This window comes from Natrix helvetica, assembly GCF_964273705.1.
Source record: "Natrix helvetica genome assembly, chromosome: 3".
NCBI lineage: Eukaryota > Metazoa > Chordata > Lepidosauria > Squamata > Natricidae > Natrix > Natrix helvetica.
Genome location: NC_138549.1, coordinates 173,842,058 through 173,864,081, shown reverse-complemented (window position 1 = coordinate 173,864,081; position 22,024 = coordinate 173,842,058). Strand labels below are relative to the sequence as shown.

Genomic DNA, 22,024 nt, shown 5'->3' with positions numbered 1-22,024 from the left:
CTATTTCAAGCTATTTAGCTCTCATCAGCTAGCCATACCCTTACTGGGATTTGAACCTGGGCTGTATTACATATTAGGCAGGAGTCTTAGCCACTAAGCCACAGGCTCTCCTCCTTATCAGCTGAGCCAGGGAGATAGGTATGTATTTGTGTTACAACCCCTGGTATGCCAAATATGGGAGGGAGCTCACTACTCCCCCTTTCTTATTATTTTTAATTTTCAAAACAGACACAACACAAAGAATCCACCTTCTTTACATACTGTAGAAAGTGTATCAGTTGGTTACAAAAGACTTTCGTGCATCTCTTCCACAGTCATCAACCATAATTCATATTAACTCAAGTATTTTAACTCAGATATATTTATACATATTACCATCATCATACCTCCATTTCCATTTGACTATAATTGTTTAAACGTCCTTCATCATAAACTATATCAAGATTTAAAACATAACCACATACTGGGATTTCATTTGCTATTTTTAATATCCTCCAATAACACTGAATCCTTATGGCCAATTCTGGCTAAACATCAATAATATTTAGTAACAAAAATTTCTAATCCTCCTTTCCAAATCACTGTTTACAATTTACATCCACTTTCCTTATGTTGTACCCATGCATATATATGCGTTGTTATCATTATCCCTCCTTTATTTGACTGTGTCCTTTATCATAACATTTTCCCCCTAATAAACAAAACTTAACTAAATTTAACTTAGTTCTTTTTTATTAATCTTTATATATAACCAAAAAAAATCTTCCTTTCATAGGTACCATTCAATATTCATATCCAATTATTACTTATCATAGCAATACATAGCAATACATATGTATACATTATTATCATTATCAATTATTTATTTAACTATATCTATTGTCACTAAATTTCACTAAGTTTAACTAGTTTTAGATTATACCCTTTCATCTATCAACCTGTATCTTTCCAGTAGCAAAATAATCTCATTTCTTCTGCCATTTGTGGTATCAGTCCTCTAATCATCTCCTTAATCAAATTTGTATGGACTCCTCTTTGCAACTCATTGCTTATTAAGTCTCTCATGTAATTTTGATGCCCTTCTTCTATTTCCTTAATCAGCTTATCTTTAATTGTCAGTGGTGTTTTCAATGATATTGCTAATAAAATTTCTCTCTTTAAACCCATAAATTCTTTTATTTTTTCTTCTTCTGTATCTTGCCATCTGGGGTAGATTTCCCCTCCATTTAATTCCTCTTTCCGTATTCCACTCTTTCCATTTCCAGACACAAACCAATCACCATAGATATCAGCGGATTTAATTTCTTTGTGGTCACTTTTCTCTTCGGTTTTTAGGGCTCTAACCTCCACTTTTTCCACTTGATAAACATCTCCAACTTCTTCATCATATTTTACTGTTAAATGCTCTAGGTTTTCCAACTTCTTCTCCATCCTCTCAAATGTGTTTGATAATTTCTGAATTTCTAACAATATCTTTTGCATACTTAAAGTTTCTTTCTGCTGTTGAGATTGTGCCATTATCTCCAGCTGACAAACACTGCTGCTCTGGCTTGGAAAGTTTTTACAAGATTAAGCATAAATTCACAATAAGGTCTTATTTTCACTTTTCTCTGGTTAAAGATATACTTCAAAGGAACATCTGCATGCTTTTCTTCTTATCACTCTCTATAGACAAAACAGTGTGTCAGGCCTGTAGTTATGTTCTTTTTAGGATCTTTGGCCTGCCACACTTTCTTATAATTTTCTATGCTGTTTCAATAGTGTAGTAGTTGGGAGGGGGGAATAGAAAGGAGTAGGATTGTAGAATGGATTGTTGACATTCTTTTGTAGAAGCCAAGGTCATCTTTTGTCTCAGCACCTCGACACCTGGCCGGAAGAAGATGGGTGTACATGCCAGCGTGGAAGATGATGATTGGAACATGTGATGGATTTGTGGGTGTGGGGAGAGATCATGAACTTTCAACTAGGTGAACTTACAGGATGTAATTCAGAGTTGAAATTTCCATAGCCGTGCTAACATGCGTGTGGAATAAATTGCACCATTAAGGATGTTTTGCCTTGGACAATGATTTATTTCTGCATGGTATTTAGAACCCTAACATTATTTCAACTCTCTACTTTAAAAATATGTCACTAGCTCCCTCCCCCTATCAAGGGGGAAGGGCTGGTGATGGAAGATCTGGTGATGTGGGTCTCGGCATTCCCAATGCTGACCGGGACAGCGTAAATATCAGCGAAGAATTAATGAGAAGCTTTTGGTGATAAGAAGCTGAGTGCGGAACTTCAAAGGCAATGGAATGCTGTTTCCAGTTTAATTGCATCTGGAGGAATGCAGGAGGAGACGCGACAAGACGAAGGAAATCTCAGACGGACTTCTTCAGCAAAATTGTGAGTGCATGCTCCCCCTCCTTCCCCCCCAGCTTAGAAGCAAGATTGGAAAAAAAAAACACCCTTAGAACGGAGGTTTGGGCTCCTTCCAGACGGCAATAAATGAAATGGCATATCACCCTGCAACTAGCTGGGAGAAAGATTCCCTTTCAAAATGGGAATTTCAAAGGAGGCAGGAAGAAGGAATTTTTCCAGCATCTGTCACTTGCAAGCCACCACAAATGGGGCTTCAACCAGTAAATGAAGCAAATTGGGCAGTAACTTGGGCTTTCCTCCCAGGACTTGGATGGAAGAGATGCTACTTACAAACTCCTTTGCCATCAGCATGGGGAAATGATCCAAGCCAGCAAAGGGCACCTACTTGGCCCATAACTCCTCCAAGCCAGCAGGAGGGTCCTTGGCACGTAAAACCCCCTAGCCAGCCATCATTGGTTGAGCTGCAACCTGTGAAGCAGGCAACCCCGGGATGGGTCTTAACCCCAGGTCATGGATGGGAGAGATGCCAGTGGGCACCTGCCCTCCCTCAGCAGATGGCACCATGGCAGAAAGCTGGGCAGTGGCCAACCGAGGGATTGACCTCCCCACCGGTTCCAATCTCCCCTGAAAGGCCCCAAAAGGTTCTTACCAGACCTTCCTACAGAGAAGAAATCTCCATGGAAGAAGGTATTATCAAAGGGAGGCCTGCGGGATGGATGGTGGGAAATTGTGCGCCTGTAAGGCCCCAAGTGGTTCTTACCCCACCTTCCTACAGAGTAGCAATCACCAACATGGAAGAAGGGATTACCAAAGCCAGGCCTGCAAGATGGGAAGCGGGACAAGGTGCATCTGCAATGCCCCAAAAGGTTCTTACTCCACCTTCCTACAGAGAAGCAATCTCCACCATGGAAGAAGGGTTTACCAAGGGGGCAGATGCAAGTTGGAGAGCAAGGCAGTGTGATGAAACGGTTCGTAAGTTTAGAGATGTAACTAGGTTCCATTCCTCGTGGGGGCCAATTAAATGCCACCATTGTTGTCAACTTGGCCACAGAGTGTTTGGCTCCAGCCCCAATGCCACAAACGTGCGCACCAACCACCACGGCGGTAAAGAGAGGGTCCCAGATGCCACCACAGAAGAGTCATCTGGGCCAACAACCTCTGGAAGAGGATCCCCAACTTAAGGTGAGGAAGTGTCCTACCAAGGGGGAGGCCTCGGAAGAGGAAAAGGGCAGACAATCTCCGGAGGAGGATCCCCAACTTAAGATGACAAAGAGTCCAACTAAGGGGGAGGCCTCGGAGGGGGAAAAGCCTAAACGACCTCTGGAAGAGGATCCCCAACTTATGGTGACGAAGAGTCCTACCAAGGGGGAGGCCTCGGAGAAGGGAATTGCCGAAGAATAAACGTGTGTACCAATTGCCACGGTGGTTAAGAGAGGGCCCCAGATGCCCGCACAGAAAAGTCATCTGGGCCAACAGCCTCTGGAAGAGGATCCCCAACTGAAGGTGACAAAGAGTCCTACCAAGGGGGAGGCCTCGGAGGAGGAAAAGGGCAAACAATCTCCAGAGGAGGATCCCCAACTGAAGGTGACAAGGAGTCCAACTAAGGGGGAGGCCTCGGAGGGGGAAATGCCCAACCGACCTCTGGAAGAGGACCCCAAACTTCAGGTGACGAAGAGTCCTACCAAGGGGGAGGCCTCGGAGGAGGAAGAAGGCCAGCCGTGGATGATTGGATCCAAGAGCCCAGAACCTACAGCACCTGCAGCAGAGAGCCCGAAACGGCCATGGGAAGAGGTCGCAATGGACTTCATCATGGAACTCCCAGGCAGCAGTGGGCATAAAGTAATTTGGACTGTTATTGATTTGTTTTCTAAGCAGGCACACTTCATTGCTTGCTCAAGATTGCCATCCGCAAATGAATTAGCGAAAATGTTTGTGAAACACATTTATCGCCTGCACGGAGTACCCAAGAGGATCATTTCAGACCGCGGAGTCCAGTTCACAGCCAAGTTCTGGAGAGAGGTCCTGAGATCCATTGGGTCCACACAAGAACTGAGCTCAGAGGTTCATCCCAGCATGAACGGCGCAGCAGAGGGAGCCAATGCGGTGGTGGAACAATACATCCGGTGTTTTGTGGACTATCAGGAGAACAACTGGTCGGACTTGCTACCCTTCGCCGAAGTGGCGTACAACGATGCGGTCCACAGCAGCAGAGGATTAGCGGGTTTCCAGATTACCAGTGGCATGGAAGTTGTTGCCATGCCTGAGTTGCCTAGAGAACCTCCTTCTTTCATGTCTTTGAGTGAATGGATGGACATGCTAAAGAAAGGATGGGAGAATACGAAGAAGGCTCTAGCAGTTGCGGCAGAAGGCTACCAGAAGCAAGATGATCAACGTCGCTCACTCCTAAACCCCTACCGTGTGGGGGACAATGGTTTTGTATCTACCAAATACATAAGATTAGAAATGCTTAGCAAGGAATTGGGTCCAAAATTTCTAGGTCCATTCCCAATAGTGAAGATAGTTAACTCAGTTACAGTTCAACTCAGTCTACCCAGAAGTCTAGGGGAAATTGACCCAGAATTTCATTGTAGTTTGTTGAAACCAGTAATTGGGTCTAACAGAAGAGCATCCACCCAAGCTCAATCTCCTCCTTTAGTGATGGAAGGGGAAACACAATCTGAGGTGGAAAAAATTGTAGATTTCAGGCTGAATAGGGGTTGCTTACAGTACTTAGTGCATTGGAAGGGTTACCCTTGGTCTGAAGTTAATTGGGTAAACAGTGGGAACCTAAAAGTGGAGAAGTTAGTAAAGCAATTCAATGGGAAGTTTCCCGAGAAGTCAAGGGGTTCCCCTGGGTGGAGAAGAGGTGGTTAATTTTGTTATGTTAACTTTTATGTTATTCTCTTTGCAGGAAACGTTTTTCTTTTGAGGAGAGGCCGCCTGTCAGGCCTGTAGTTATGTTCTTTTTAGGATCTTTGGCCTGCCACACTTTCTTATAATTTTCTATGCTGTTTCAATAGTGTAGTAGTTGGGAGGGGGGAATAGAAAGGAGTAGGATTGTAGAATGGATTGTTGACATTCTTTTGTAGAAGCCAAGGTCATCTTTTGTCTCAGCACCTCGACACCTGGCTGGAAGAAGATGGGTGTACATGCCAGCGTGGAAGATGATGATTGGAACATGTGATGGATTTGTGGGTGTGGGGAGAGATCATGAACTTTCAACTAGGTGAACTTACAGGATGTAATTCAGAGTTGAAATTTCCATAGCCGTGCTAACATGCGTGTGGAATAAATTGCACCATTAAGGATGTTTTGCCTTGGACAATGATTTATTTCTGCATGGTATTTAGAACCCTAACACAGTGAGACTTTAAAGTGCCAAGCCAGAATAATCAGTGAGGAAAGTAAAAGTGTTTTGTTTCCAATACACAAACCTCCAGCCTCCGAGTAACAGTGTCGTCTTACCCTCTGTTGTTACAATTTTCTTAATTGCTTTTTGTATCTTTTTTTATCCCAAGTTTAAAAAAAGTCAAATTCATGAATGAAATAGAGAAGAAAAAGGGAAAAACACATGCAGTAATGAAGGAGAATTTTAGTCCATAGGTTGCAAAAAATAATAATGAAAAAAGAAGAAGAAAACTTAATCCATTCGTTTTAAAAGGCTTGCATAAATTCCATCCATAAAAATAACATTTAAAAAGTAAGATAACCCACTGTCCAAAACCATTCAAAGCTTAATTCCGCCGCTTATTTCTTCTGTTCTCAAATTTAAATTAAAAATTAAATTAATAAATTAAATTTATAGGCAGTCTCTTTTAAAACGGTAAAAATTCCTCACCAGCTGGAAACACTTTCCCTTTCCGTATCCTTGCATTTCAGAGCTGCCCTGACTTCATCAGCCTGGTGGCTGGACTTTTTGTCACCGGCTTGAAGAACTTCTCTTGGATCGATCAGGGACTTTGCGATGTCCCTGAGATCAGCAAGACGTATTCTTCCTGTTCACCGTCCCTGCGGGACAGTTTAGGTCCGATTGGACCACCAAGCGGCAAAAGTATCGGCTGCAGTCTCGGAGCATCGAGACCGCACGTCCGTATTGTCGCGACGTTGGCTCCTCCCTCCATGAATGATCGCTTTTTTATTTATCATTTATTTATTTAAAGGTTGTCCTCAACTTACAACACTCGTTTAGTGACTGTTTGAAGTTAAATGGCACTGGAAAAAGTAATGTATGACCGTTTTCACACTTACAACTGTTGTAGTATCACCATGATCATGTGATCAACATTAGGATGTTTATCAACTGATTCATATTTATGACGATTGCAGTGTCCCGGGGTCAGGTGATCACCTTTGTGACTTTCTGACCAGCAAAGCCAATGAGGAAGCCAGATTTACTTAATAACTGTATTACTAACTTAACCGCAGTGATTCATTTAACAACTATAGCAAGAAAAGTCGTAAAATGAGGCAAAACTCACTGAACAACTGTCTTGCTTAGCAACAGAAATATTGAGCTCAATTGTGGCCCTAGGGACTACCTGTATTTGAAAATGCCTCTAGGTGTTGTGGGTGCTTCATCACTGAAGGTTTTCATGAAGAGACTGGACAGCTATTTTTCCGGAATCTTATAGAATCTCCTGCCATGAGTAGGGGGCTGGACTAGAAGACCTCCAAGGTCCCTTCCAGCCCTATTGTCAACCCTGAAGCTGGCCTGACTGAGACCATTTTGAAACTTCAGTGCTGACACACAGGAGAAGAGGGACAGGGAGGGGGGGAATAGAGATAGTTGAGGTGTTGTAGCCAAAACAAAATGCTTCCTCGTGGGAACCAAGGACATTCCTGCAGGTGCTTGCAAGGAGGGGACTGGAACCTAGCAACTGGACAGTATCCTGATTGGACCATGTGAGTGGTTGCTTTGAGAAAGTGAAAAACTTTTACTTTTAATTAGGTGAAAATTGCGAGAATATTCTGAGCCAGTTTTCACCAGCCTGTGCCAATATCACATATCCAATAAACTTATTGAGGAATCTACCTGCCTCAGAGTTTTGTTTGCTACGGGTATGTTATTTTGAACCCTGACACCTATTCTATTCTGTGTTCTAAGAGTGACTAAGAAAATTGTTCAGTTTTGGCACCTCACTATAGGACAAAATGCAGGAGGAGTACTTTTAGGTGAAATTGGAGAAGAACGTTGCCAGCAAATCAAAAGCTAGATTTTATTTAGAGAACAGGAGCTCAGCTTAGTTGCATTCCAACCAAATCCACGTTGGAAGAATCTGCTGTTAGTATTGTACTTTTACTCATGTGTTGTTATGTATATAAAGAAGTTAATGAATGCTGCTGAATCAGTTATTTGCATGTGCTTTCTGCAACAAACTCTGACAAAATTTACACCTTAGCAAAATCACATCTATTTCAGTTTAAACGATTCTGCTCAAAACAATAATATTTTTTTGATGGAGAAAATGGATTACCAGCAACAACGTCCACCGACTTGTGAGAAGGTCCACAGTACAGAATGTGGCTGACTCCTTGGGTTGGCTGTGGAAGCATTATCCCAGTTTGAGTTTTGTTGACATTCTCCTCCTGATTGAGCCGGTGAAACCAGTACACGATGTGAGCACCGACCACAGTTTTCCCAGTGCCTGAATAAATACAGAAACAAAACCAAAGGAGGCATTGTCAGCCTTACAAGTTAGATCAGATCAAGAGTCTCATTCCACAGGATGATTAGAACACTATTTTATTGAGGTAGGGTCAAATAAACATAGCTAGTTCCCTACAGAAGCTCTAATGCTGGGGAAAGGAAGGAAAGAGAAGAGAATGACCAGCAGCAAGAGGAATGGACTCAGTTATAGTGGTGATGGACACATTATTGAAAGACCTGAAGGACCAGGTTGCTGAAAGAAAATCTACCTATGTGGTTGTGGATTTGATGGAACTTAATCAGTCCATCAGTATGAAGACCAGGTGTCAGGCCTGTAATTATATTCTTTTTAGGATCTTTGGCCTGCCACACTTTTTAATAATTCTCTATGCTGTTTCATTAGTTTAGTAGTTGGGAGGGGGGAATAGAAAGGAGTAGGATTGTAGAATGGATTGTTGACATTCTTTTGTAGAAGCCAAGGTCATCTTTTGTCTTCACATCTCGACACCTGGCCGGAAGAAGATGGGTGTACATGCCAGCGTGGAAGATGATGATTGGAACATGTGATGGATTTGTGGGTGTGGGGAGAGATCATGAACTTTCAACTGGTTGAACTTAGAGGATGTAATTCATAGTTGAAATTTCCATAGCCGTCCTAACATGCCTGCGGAATAAATTGCACCTTTAAGGATGTTTTGCCTTGGACAATGATTTATTTCTGCATGGTATTTAGAACCCTAACATTAGGTTTCTCTGAGAAATCCATAATGTTGGAGGGGGGGGGGGAATGAAAGAACGGGAAGGAGGTGATAGGAGCAAGGTGGATGGACTCAGTTCCAGTGGAGATGAGGGCATCATTGTTGAGGGCAGGTCCTTCTGGAGAAAACCTATGTCTGTCAACAGTGATTTGATGGGCCAAAAACAATCAATCAACTTGAGGTCAGAGTTCCTTTGAGAGGTCCATCATGCTGGGAAAGGTAAAAGGGAAGAGAAGAGGACAGATAGCAGCAAGGGTGATGGACTCAGTTATGGCGGTGAAGGCATGAAGAACCAGGTTGGGGATGGATCCTGCTGGAAAAAAACTGAAGTATGTGGACATTAAGTGGATGGGACACAATCAATCAATCATGAAGACAGAGCTCCTTTGAGGAATCCAGAAGTCCATCATGCTGTGAAAGGTGGATGGGAAGAGAAGAATTGGACAGCCAACAGCAAGGGCAATGGACCCACCATTGGAAGAGCTGAAGGACCAGGTTGGGGACAGATCATTGGGGGGGAAATCTATCTAGGTGGTTGCTGAGAGTGATCTGACTTGATGGAACCTAGTGTGAAGACCAGATTTCTTTGAGAAGCGTGGAAAGAAAGGTGGAAAGAAAGAGAAGAAAAAAATGATCAGCAGCAAGATAGGTGACTCAGTCACAATGGTAATAGGGGCACCATTGGAATATCCTCAACTTCTCGAGTCCTCAACTTATAACCACAATTGAATCCAACATTTCAGTTGCTAAGTGAGACAGTTGTTAAATGAGTTTTGTCCCATTTTACAACCTTTCTTGACACAGTTGTTAAGTGACTCTGGCTCTCCATTCGACTACTTGGTAGAAGGTCACAAAAAATGAACACATGCCCCTAGGCACTGCAATCATCATTAATATGAGCCAGTTGCCACAAACTACTGAATTTTGATTGCGACCACAGGGATGCTGCAATGGTCATAAATGTGAAAACTGATCATAAGTTACTTTTTTCAGCACTGTTGTGACTAAACAAATGGTTGTCAGTCGAGGATTACCTGTAGCTGAAGGACCAGACAAAATGTATCTATGTGGTCAGTGAAAGTCAAAACTGACTTGATGACACATAATCTCTCAATCAATTAAAAGATCAGACATGGAAGAAAGATGGAAGGGAAGAAGAAGACAACTGAACAGCAAGGTGGATGGAGTCAGTTACAGAGGTGGTGAAGTCATACTTGGAAGACCTGAAGACCCAAGTTGGGGATCAATTGTCATATAGGAAATCTATCCATGTAGTCACTGTGCAGCGACAAGGACTTGATGGCTCGTAATCAATTGTAAAGAAATGTTTGAGCATCTAGTTATAGCTAAATGCTTAAGTTAATCCCCAATGTACTGTACTTTTTCAAAAGACAACTGGACCTTCTTTGAAGAGGTTTCACTTCTCATCCAGAAGCTTCTTCAATTTTGGATGAATGGTGGGAGGAAGGAGGGATTTACCCTATTTTTCGGAGTATAAGACGCACCAAGATGTTGAAGAGGCAATTTTTTTAAAAAAAGTTTTTGCACTCTGCAGACCTCCCAAAAATGGCCTGTTTTTTTGTCAAAAAAAAAGGGGGGGAATGCATAGTCTTTAGGGGGCTTATAGAGTTCTCATGGTGGCCAGGGGGGCAAAAATGAGCAAAAAATGAACTGTTTTTCACTCATTTCTGTCCTCCCCAGCCCCCAGGAGCACTCTGAAAGCCTCCTAAACGCTCTGCAGGGCGGTTTTTGCAAAGTGGGCGGGGTTTTGGGAGGCTAAACATGCTGTATTTGGTGTATAAGATGCACCCACATTTTCACCCTCTTTTTGGGGGGGGGGGAATGTATCATACTCCGAAAAATATGGTATATTCCTTTCAGTCATCTGGTCGTTAGCACTCTTTCTGAGAGCCATTGAGGCTACTTCAAGGTTTAGCTGTGTCCTCTGAGACATCTAAATTGTGCAAATGAGTGTGGAACCTTCTTGGAACTGCTATAAGGACCATGTTGTAGACAAGAGACAGGTGGTATTGTATCTTCTGTTGAGAGAGGGCTGTTCAATTTAAACTCATCTTCCAAACCAGTTTTCAAGGAAAAACCCCAAAGTTCAGTTGCCTTTTGAAAAAAGCACCTTGGGAACAACCATGGATGACCGAGAATCTCCATAGACATTTAGCTATGCTGGCCAAGTGGTGAAGACGCTTGCCTCCCATTCGGAAGATTGAGAATTCAACCCTAGATAGTGGCAGATGTTTCTCTATCAGGGTGCAAAGAAAAGACATCTGCTGTGAACTTGTTGCAGGCATCAGGAAGGGCAGCCAGCCAGTAAAGGCTCAGCTCCATCCAATTGCCCCGACTTTTCCCCGAATATAGGGGACTACAGGGTCATAAAAAGGAGGCTGATCCCTCACCTGGTGGTCCTTGGATTAGAGTGAAGGACTTTTTCAGTGCCTCCTGGATGGCAGACTGTTGACTTGGATTGAGTTTACGGCTACAGCCGGGAATGTCAAAATTCCTTCTGTTCAAAATATTGGAAGGTCTTGGCCCTGCAAGTAGAAAACACAGTTCAAAGATACAATTTAGCAAATTCATTATATTCACTGAGAATCAGCTGGTATATATGTTACCAGCAGTGTGTGAAATTAGGCATTTTATAAGAAGCCTTTGAAACCTATAGAATGCCAAAAATAGGATGTAACAATATGAAAGGCTTAATATTTTGCACATTTCCTAGGCATTCTACGCAATGCCAAAAGGCAAACCAGCAAAAGTATAAATATCGCTAAAATGCCATTCTAGCCTTCTTTGCCTCAAAAGTAGATCAATACTGGTGGTGTTTTTTTCGTTTGCTTCATAAACCCTGTACTTTATTTTGCATTTCATCTTTCATTTTCAGATACATCTTTTCAATGAAGGATTGGGTTAGGGTTAGGGGCAACCCAACTCTCACTCTAATCCTAAACCCTCATTTTAACCCTAAACTTAACTCTAAGCCCTAACTCTAACCTTCACTCTAATCCTAACCCTCATTTCAATCCTAACCCTCATTCTAATCACTAACCCTCATTCTTACCCTAATCCTAACTCTAACCCTTAACCCTCATTTTATCCTAAACCTAACTCTAAGGCCTAACCCTAGCTCTCATTCTAACCCTAAACCCTCATTTTAACCCAAAATTTAATTCTAATCCCTAACCCTAACACTCACTCTACTCTAGCCCTAACCCTAACCCCAAACCCTCATTCTACTCCTAAACCTAAATCTAATCCCTAACCCTCCCTCAACCCCTAACCCTCACTCTAACCCTAACCCTCATTCTAACCCTAACCTTAACCCAAAATTTAACCCTAACCCCTAACCCTAACCCTCACTCTAGCCCTAACCCTCATTCTAACCCCAAACCCTCATTCTACTCCTAAACCTAAATCTAATCCCTAACCCTCCCTCAACCCCTAACCCTCATTCTAACCACTAACCCTCACTCTAACCCTCACTCTAACCCTAACCCTCATTCTAACCACTAACCCTCATCCTAACCCTAACCTTAACCCAAAATTTAACCCTAACCCCTAACCCTAACCCTCACTCTAGCCCTAACCCTCATTCTAACCCCAAACCCTCATTCTACTCCTAAACCTAACTCTAATCCCTAACCCTCCCTCAACCCCTAACCCTCATTCTAACCACTAACCCTCACTCTAACCCTCACTCTAACCCTAACCCTCATCCTAACCCTAACCTTAACCCAAAATTTAACCCTAACCCCTAACCCTAACCCTCACTCTAGCCCTAACCCTCATTCTAACCCCAAACCCTCATTCTACTCCTAAACCTAACTCTAATCCCTAACCCTCCCTCAACCCCTAACCCTCATTCTAACCACTAACCCTCATCCTTACCCTAACCTTTAGTCTAACTCCTAACCCTCATTTAACCCTAAACCTAACTCAACCCCTAACCCTCATTTTAACCCTAACCCTCATTCTAACCACTAACCCTCATTCTTACCCTAAACCTAACTCTAAACCCTAACCCTCACTCTAATCCTAACCTCACTCTAACCCTAACCCTCATTCTAATCCCAACCCCCATTCTTACTTTAAACCTAACTCTAAGCCCTAACCCTCATTTTTACCCTAACCTTCAGTCTAACCCCTAACCCTCATTTTAACCCTAAACCTAACTCTAAACCCTAAACCTAACTCTAAACCCTAACCTTCACCCTAATCCTAACCCTCATTCTTACCTTAAACCTAATTCTAAACCCTAACCCTCATTTTTACCTTAACCTTCATTCGAACCCCTAACCCTCATTTTAACCCTAAACCTAACTCAACCCGTAATCCTCATTTTAACCCTAACCCTCATTCTAACCACTAACCCTCATTCTTACCCTAAACCTAACTCTAAGCCCTAACCCTCATTCTAACCCTAACCTCACTCTAATCCTAACCCTCACTCTAACCTTAACCCTTACTCTAAACCCCTAACCTTACCCCAACCTCTCTTCATGATTCTTTTTATATTTTGTCGAAACAGTTCTTGTCATTCTGCATGACATCTATCTTAAGATATTTAAATTTAGCAGCTGGAGCAGTGGGATTGTTTAATGAGCCAGCACACAGTTATAATTGATTGATTGGAGAGGGCGGGCTCCTGCATGAGGTAATCTGGACTGTGATTGGATGATGTGGGTGGGGAGGGGGAGGTTCCCTTTTTCCCGCCTTTTTCTTCTGTGTCATTTACCTCATGAATGTAGTGATTTGCCTGACTAGTTAGTTTACTGTATACATACATATATACACACAGATATATTTGTAAAATATATTAATTTATATAAAACTACAAGTTCGTGTCAGCATCTTTGGACACCTGCTGTGCAATTCCCTGATAGTCTAGGTATTATGTATATACAATGCCTAGGGAAAGTATAATAGCATATTAAAATAAAGCAAGACATTTCACACTTTGCCTAAAAAGTCACACATTCTATAGATTTCCTGGTCATTATATATGATGCCAGCTTTTCATACGTTGCCGGTAACGTATACATTTAATACATTATATTACTGTTCATTTGTCACATAGCCAGATGTTTATCCTCGATTTTAGCCTTTTTGTCTAATAAAAGAGAATATTTGTAGCTCAGGGTTGAATTGAGGGGAACCTTGGTGCTCTCTGAGCTTGTTTGCTTCCTAGCAGACCTTTCATTATCCAACTAGGTAACATCATCAGTGCTAGAAGAGAGAGGGATTTGGAGGGAGAAGAAAGAGAAAGGTGGAGGGAGGAGGAAGAGGACTACGGGGTCCTTGATGCTGTCTGAGCTTGCTTGGGTTTTTTTAGACATTTCATTACCCAACTAGGTAACATCGTCAGTGCTAGAAGGGAGTGGGGTGTACAGAGGGGGAGGGGGGAGGAGGAAGAGGGGGAGGAGGAGGAAGAGGAGAAGGGTAGAACAAGAAGCAATGGGTGGAAACTAATCAAGGAGAGAAGCAGCTTAGAACTGAGGAGAAACTTCCTGACAGTGAGAACAATGAATCAGTGGAACAGAAGTTGCCTCCAGAAGTTGTGAATGCCCCAATGCTGGAAGTCTTTAAGAAGATGTTGGATAGCCATTTGTCTGAAACGGTATACGCTTTCCTGCCTAGGCAGGGGTTGGACTAGAAGACCTCCAAGGTCCCTTCCAACTCTGGTGTTGTGCTGTGTTGTGTTGTGTTGTATTGTATTGTATTGTAGTTAGAACAATGAATCAGTGGAACAGAAGTTGCCTCCAGAAGTTGTGAATGCCCCAACACTGGAAGTCTTTAAGAAGATGTTGGATAGCCATTTGTCTGAAACGGTATAGAGTTTCCTGCCTAGGCAGGGGGTTGGACTAGAAGACCTCCAAGGTCCCTTCCAACTCTACTATTGTATTGTATTGTATTGTATTGTATTGTATTGTATTGTATTGTATTGTAAGGAGGAGGAGGAGGAGGAGGAGGAGGAGGAGAGGAGGAGGAGGAGGAGGAGGAGAGGAGGAGGAGGAGGAGGAGGAGGGAAAAGGAAGAAGACGACGATTGTGGGATCCTTGATGCTCTCTGAGCTTGCTTATTTTCTTTCAGACGTTTCATTACCCAACTAGATACTGTAACATCATCAGCCCCTTTTTGTCCTCCTATCAAGTCTTTCCCAAGGACCCTGGAATAGACAGATGTTGGCTGCATGACGGTGTTAGAGGTATTGTTGCAGGATGTTCCAAGCAAAGCTGTCTATTGCAATTGACAGATGGGGATTTTGTCAATTCTATTCCTATTAGTCCTATCTTTGCTTTCTTTTGCACAATTGTTCTATTTCTATTTGCAGGTCTTTGTGTTTTGTGATCTCCCTCCAGTTCCTTCTCTTCAGTTCTGCTGACTCAGGTACTGACCTTATTTATCTACAATGGTTAACTATTATTATGAGCCTCGAAACACTGTTGGGAAAATACTGAACAGGACCAACAACTGTCGTGATTCACTTAACAAATGGGACAAAGAAAATTGTAAAATGGGACAAAACTCACTTAACAAACATCTCACTTAGCAGCATACATTTTGGGCTCAATTGTGGTCATAAGACAAGGACTACCTCAGTGGTGGGTTCCGGATCCTGGTGCAACCGGTACGGTGCAACGGGGCCCGGTGTTTCCCACATGCACGTGCGCAGCACGCGCGCATGCATACTTACCTCCACAACGCCTCTGCGACACTCCAGCTGCTCGGAGGAGCGTCGCGCAAGTGCCGTACGCTCCGATGAGCTCAAATACAGGTAAGGACCTCGGGCGGGCAGATGGGCCCTCCAGAGCACCGTACCGGAACCGTACCCGGTGCTCCCGGCAGGCACCGGTACGCCTGTACCGGAGCATACCGCCTGCAACCCACCACCGGACTACCTGTATCTGAGTTTCAACTGGCCAACTAGGAATCATATTTTTTAAAATAAAGAACAGCTTGTGGGAGAAGACACAATTTCGCAGTTCCAAAATCTGTTCAAGGGATTGGTGTGACTACACCATTAACATGATGGCTAGAAGCAAAGGTTCACATATTTAATGTATACATTAAAATAAGGGGGCGGGGGGCTCACTACACATGCATTGCTGTCATTTTTATTTTTTACACACCACACCTTATCTCTCCTCCTGGGCATTCAAGGGGGAGTTGTAATGATAAAACCAGCATCTTGCTGTCACAATGTTAAGTATCACCCTGTACATGTTATAGATGTCAACTTGTAAAGTGTTTCCATGGCTACTATTGTTGACATAGGAAAAGGGAGGAGAATTCCATGCATACCCTTGGGCAGAGTCAGGTCTCATATTCCTACAGCTGGCGTGTGAAATGTGCATGTTCATAGCCTGCCGCAGCACCTTGTTGGTGGATGTGATTTATGACACCGACAGAAGGGAGGGGATACAGGGGTAAAGTTCAAACGCAATTAAGTGGAAGTCAGTTTCAGCTCCCCGAAGAACATGCCAAAATGTTGATCCTAATAAATGAATGGATTTCTTTTGAACTTTGTCTCGAGGCTCATAAATTAATTAGGTCATTTTTTGGAAACCTCACAATAATGTCACATGTATGTATCAATAAAGGCAATCTGGGCTGCACCTGTACAATGTTTGTATCATTTGGGCAAAACTCTTCCATTCTGCAGACCAGTCTGTTACGATGATGTATGATCCTAATGGAGCCTAATCATTAAGGTCGTAGGTCGGGATGGTCATAAAGCAGATCCTCACATGATCAGGCTTAATTTTACAACCCTTTTTGCAGCAATCGTTAAAGCGAATCACTTTTGTCATTAAGTAAACGCTTAGGTTGCTAAGCAAACTCTTTATTTGCTTTGGGGTGGTTTGTTTTGCCAAAAACAACAAATAAAGGCAGTAAATCTGCAAAAACAGTCAATCGAAGTGGCATGACTATAAGATGCTGATAGGATAGGATAGAATAGCAGAGTTGAAAGGGATCTTGGAGGTCTTCTAGTCCAACCCCCTGCTTAGGCAGGAGACCCTACACCACTTCAGACAAATGGCTATCCAATCTCTTATTAAAAACCTCCAGTGTTGTAGCATTTACAACTTCTGGAGGCAAGTTAGTCCACTAATTAATTGTTCTAACATTCAGGAAATTCCTCCTTAGTCTAGGTTGCTTCTCTCCTTGATTAGTTTCCAACCATTGCTATTTGTCCTACGCCCAGGTGATCACGAGGGCCAGTTGCAGACAGTCCAACATTTGGTCCAGGAGGAAGGGGTGGCATCAAAACTTCAGAATTGGGTGGTAAATACCATTTTTGGAGGGGGGAGGTCAATCATAACTTCAAATGGTGGCTAATCAACCCTACCTGTACTATTTTCACTGCTATGCAATTTTGTTCTACAGGTAGTCCTCAACTTAAAACCATTCATTTAGTAACCATTCGAAGTTACAACGGCACTGAAAAAAGGGAGTGATGAGTGTTTTTCACACTTATAACTGTTGCTGTATCAACATGTCTATATGATCAACATTTGGATATTTGGCAACTGGCTTGTACCTATGACAGTTGTACTGTCCCGGGCTCATTTGTAAACTTCCCAGTCAGCTTCCAACAAGCAAAATCAATGGAAGCAAGATTCACTTAACGACTGAATGGTTCATTTAACAACTGCAGTGATTCACTTAGCAGCGGTGGCAAAAATAAAGTGCACAGAATGAGGCCAAACTGATTTTTAAAAGCTGCCTTGCTTAACAACAGACATTTGGGGCTTAATTGTGGTTTTAAGTTGAAGATTACCGGTACTTACTTGGGACTGGAATGGGTAGACCCACTGCTATCCTCTGAGCAAGTTCTGTGGCGTTCTCCAGGCTCCAAACTGCATTTTCTTTCCGGCTGTGAAGAAAAAGAAAAGATAAGTAATCAAAGAAGAAAGAAATACCAAACAGTCAAGGGGGAAAAAAAAAAACCTCAGCAAGGTTTCCAAACATACTTGCTGTGAATTGTCCGTATTTGTTTTAGGTTGATGTATTCATGATTAGTCAAACCACCAAATCACCCTTTTACTGGGATATGTTATGGAAAAAATGTCGGAAAAAGATAAAGGGCAAAAACAGAACCCAAATGCTTTGGTGCAATGTAGACTTACACTATGGGGTCCTTGGTGCTGTTGAGCTTGGTTGCTTTCCTGCAGATGTTTCATTACCAAACTAGGTAACATCACCAGAGGTAGAAGGGGGTGGGGTTTGTGAAGTGAAGGCAAAAGTGGCAAGAGGAGGAGGAGGACTGTGGGGTCCTTGATGTTCTCTAAGCTTTCTTGTAGACTTTTCACTACCAAGCTAAGTAGTAACAACAGTGCTAGAAGGGAGAGGAGTTTGCAGAAAGGAGCAGGAGGACGATGACTGTGGGGCCTTTTAGCTTGTTTTCTTGCAGTTGTTTCATGATCCAACTAGGCAACTTAATCAGTGCTGGAAGGGAGCGGGATCTGCTCTGTTTATATGGCTTGCCCTATTAGCCTGCCCTGTGTATCAAGGCAGCAAACGGCACTCCCTTTAGCACTGATGATGTTACCTAGTAGGGTAAGAAAACTGCCAAGCTCAAAAAGCACCAACGACCCCCACAGTTCAAACCTAAGCTACAAATATTCTCTTCTATTGGCAAACTTACACATCAGGCAGCGGCTTCGGAATCAGCTCTACGGTGAACCTTGAACTCTTCTGCCTGACCTCAAAGGGAATCTTCTCCATGGACGTAAAATGGATGTAGAAGTTCACCATCACTTCGCCACGCTGATCAGGTTTCTCATTCTGATCGGATTTATCCGTGCATCCGTGTGCCACCCAAGTGTACGTATCGGGATCAATCATGAAATCCTGAGTCTTGCTTGCTTCCTTGGTCAAACTGAGTTGCTGGAGATTCTGGCTGAGGTCTTCCTCCTTGTCCTGGGTCCCATGTCCGCGGAGGCCCGAAAGGCGAATGCACATGTAGCAGGCGCCAAAATCCACTTCGATGCCACGGTCTTTGAGGAACTTCTCAGTGAGGTTGATGGTTCCACAGAGATGACCTTGTGAGGTCCGCCGCTCCTTCCAAAGGATCGGGACATCTTGCAGGACAATCGAGCTGTTTTCAGCCAACGCTCCTAAAGTTGCTTCCATGTCACAAAGAGGCAGCCACACTTTGCGATAATCAGAGGGATGCTTATAAATGTCCTTCCGGGCTTGGGAAGCGTACCTAGAGAAGCAATCGATGGGTCGCTCGGTGTGCTCCAAGCACACTTCAAAGCCAGGAGCTACTGTCCACAGTTGCACAAACGGCACCAGGAAGCCTCGTTGGACATTGGTGGTCAGTTGGAAATTCAACACATCTCCCACTTTAAGTTCCACTGATAGTTCTTTGTAGTGTAAGCATTTACTCCATTCCATTGACCCCACAGGTTTGGACTCCAAGGTGTAATTCTTCTCAAGGAGGTGGATTAAATTCTCATAGTCTTCATTTTTGATAGCTGCAAGGATTTCATGCCACACATCTCCATCGAAGCGAAAGATGTTTCCTCCAATTCCTGACCGCCTCGCTTCATCCTTGTTTTTGGTTGACAAGGAGTACACTCTTCTCTTCCACTTCAGCTTCATACTGTTCTGCTCCTCGATGAAATTTGGTTGGGAAACCAACTGAAGGGCTCTATAACTGATGCTGGGACTATCTGGAAAGGTCTCCTTGTTGAGAGGAAATAAGAGTCTGAAATTCTTGGCTTTCTCTTCAACGTTGGCGATGAAAGCAAACTTCTTTTGAACCTGACATTTCAACTGGGTGGCCAGTTCCAAAGATCGGACTCTTCGCATGTACATGTTGGCCCTGCCATTCTTCCGGTTGAAATCGTGGCAGAGGAATTCAATCTCTGCTGGGGAGTACTGGACCGGCTCCTTCGAAATCACGGAGACAATGTGCCGCTGAACCACAACATCCACGTAGCGCCGAATCGGAGAGGTAGCCCAGGTATACGAGTCCACGTGCAAAGAGTAGTGGCCGAGCTTGGCCTGAGGACAGGAATTGGAACGAAGAAAATAAGAACGGCTCAGGAGCTTCCTAAATTCTAAATTGATGGGTGCAAGTTTGGGATGGATGTCGTCTGTGGTGATGAGGTCAAGCATCTTGGGAAAGTCACGGTCATTGGCCGCTGACTTGAGGTGGTCCCACGAGGAAGTCAAGAGAACAAATGGATCGATGGTCCTCACAGGGGCATCACCAGTTGGAGCCCCTAGATGATGGGAGAGGTGAGTGGACAAAGGAATGACATCTCTGTATTTCTCCCTCATTCGGGAGATTTCCTGAGGATCGGGCTCCATCTGACAACGAAGAGGGGTTAAATTTCTGGTGGGGAGCCTGTTTGTTAGCAGATCTCCCACAGAACTGTTGAAGAGGATCATAAGTTCCTCAATCATTTGGTGAGAACATCGCTGTCCTAAAGGTATTTCTTCATCCAACTGGTCATAATGACAGTCTTCGTGAAGCCTGAACTTCCGGTGCACGCGGGAGAAATGATACACCACCGCAACACAATCTTCTAAGGTGTCAAAATTAGGTGATGGTGCCTCTATTTTGTAGTAGTTCTTAATGATCCCTTCAGCTTCCTCATAGGTCATCTGCCGATCAGAGCAGATTATGGACATGGCAAAGGAAATTGTTTCCATCTGGTCCGTGGCCTTATCCATTACGACAAAGAGGGAGATCACCAAACGTTCCTTGTGAGGAAGGAGACTGCAGAGACTCTGACTGAGCTGTGGTGGGAACATATGTATGGGCTTCTCAGGAGCATAATAAGTTAACCCTCGGTTCTTGGCTTCTGTATCCAAAGGACAATCTTTGGGGATCACAGAGGCCATGTCAGCAATGTGAATCCCAATCTCGTATTTGTCACCCATATCTTTGACACTGATGGCATCGTCCAGGTCTTTAGCACCCCGGGGGTCAACTGTGAAAGTAAAGTAAGCCCGACAGTCTTTCCTCTCTGCTCTCATCAGAGAGGGGTGACGAGAGATTAATTTGGACACTTGGCTGGTCACCGAAGCAGGATATCCATTGCACAAACTATATTCCAAATCCAGAATATGAAGCCCATCCTCTAGCGAGGAAGCCAAGGGAAGGACCTCCGTAACAATTCCCACAGGGTAGTAATAACCTTGTTCCCATTTCATGATTTGTACTACAAAAAGGCTTGTCTTCCGGTTTTCTGGTGTTATTTTTTTCCAGCTCTTCAACTTGATTTTTCCTGCCTGGTTAACACTGCGGATGGGAATAGAATCAGTATTGTGTCTCAAAGGAGGGACAAAGATTTTTGTGACAGACTGGTCAATGGGGATCATGACCCGGAGATCAAACTCATCCAGTCTGCAGACAAAGGTGCGATCCTGTTTCACTCCCTCTAAGATGCCCACCACTTTCCCATGAGGCTTGCCGTCAAGAGTAGCGTTGGGTGTCAGGATCTCCACCAAGACTTTGTCTCCAGTGAAGGCCATGCCACAGTTGACTCGACCCTTGATCTGGATGGTCATCGAAGAAGCATCGTCCAGAGTGAAGGCAGAAGCTTGATCGAACCGTTCTTGGAGGAATTCGCAGCGTTTGTATCGTTGGGGCTGCGTCTGCAGATACTGCTGCATCATTTTCAAGGAATAGTTGGTGTACTCTTGACTTCTCCTTTCAGGGACTGAGACGTCCGATTTCACCTTCAGCAGGCCTTCTTCGGTGACCAACACCATCGACATTTTGCTTTCATCCAAGAGTTCCTGCATTATTGGATCATCGAGGTTTAAGCTTTCCGTGTCAGAGACCCAGGAGTCTGTATCGCTACCTTCTTCCTCGGATTCAGGGCTTCCTCTGTTCCAGCTGGCCATATCGGACATCACCTGCTTTATCTCCTCCAAGGTCAGTGTTTCAGGAGTGACGGACTTCTTCTCAATGCACTTCTTGATGAAACTTTTCCAGATCTTGCTGCACTGGCCATGAAAACACAGAGCGACAGCATCTCCGACTACGATGACCTGTGACTGAGCCCTTGTTATAATGGTGTTCAACACCCGCGCGTTGTTGAAATACTCCAGGTTAGAGGAACTGACATGAGCCAGGCTGTTGCAGGTGTGAACTGTGTTGATAATGATGACACGGAATTCTCGCCCTATAGAAAAAAAACAGAAGGTGGATCTGTTTGTCAATATCATGAAATACAGGCTGTCCTCAACTTATAACTGTTCATTTAGTGACTATTTG

The 22,024-nt window shown here is 43.6% G+C and overlaps 1 protein-coding gene across 2 annotated transcripts in view; it reads right to left on the bottom strand.

Annotated features, from left to right (window-relative positions):
• The window catches only part of HELZ2 (helicase with zinc finger 2), an 80,365-nt gene that overhangs the window by 16,109 nt on the left and 42,232 nt on the right, over nt 1-22,024 (bottom strand). For both annotated transcript variants that reach the window (XM_081949681.1, XM_081949682.1), the window contains exons 9-12: nt 18,431-21,932; nt 17,574-17,659; nt 11,181-11,315; nt 7,839-8,009 (exon numbers count right to left, since the gene is read on the bottom strand). In XM_081949681.1, coding sequence (XP_081805807.1) covers nt 7,839-8,009; nt 11,181-11,315; nt 17,574-17,659; nt 18,431-21,932 — 3,894 coding nt within the window. The remainder of the gene's footprint in view (nt 1-7,838; nt 8,010-11,180; nt 11,316-17,573; nt 17,660-18,430; nt 21,933-22,024) is intronic.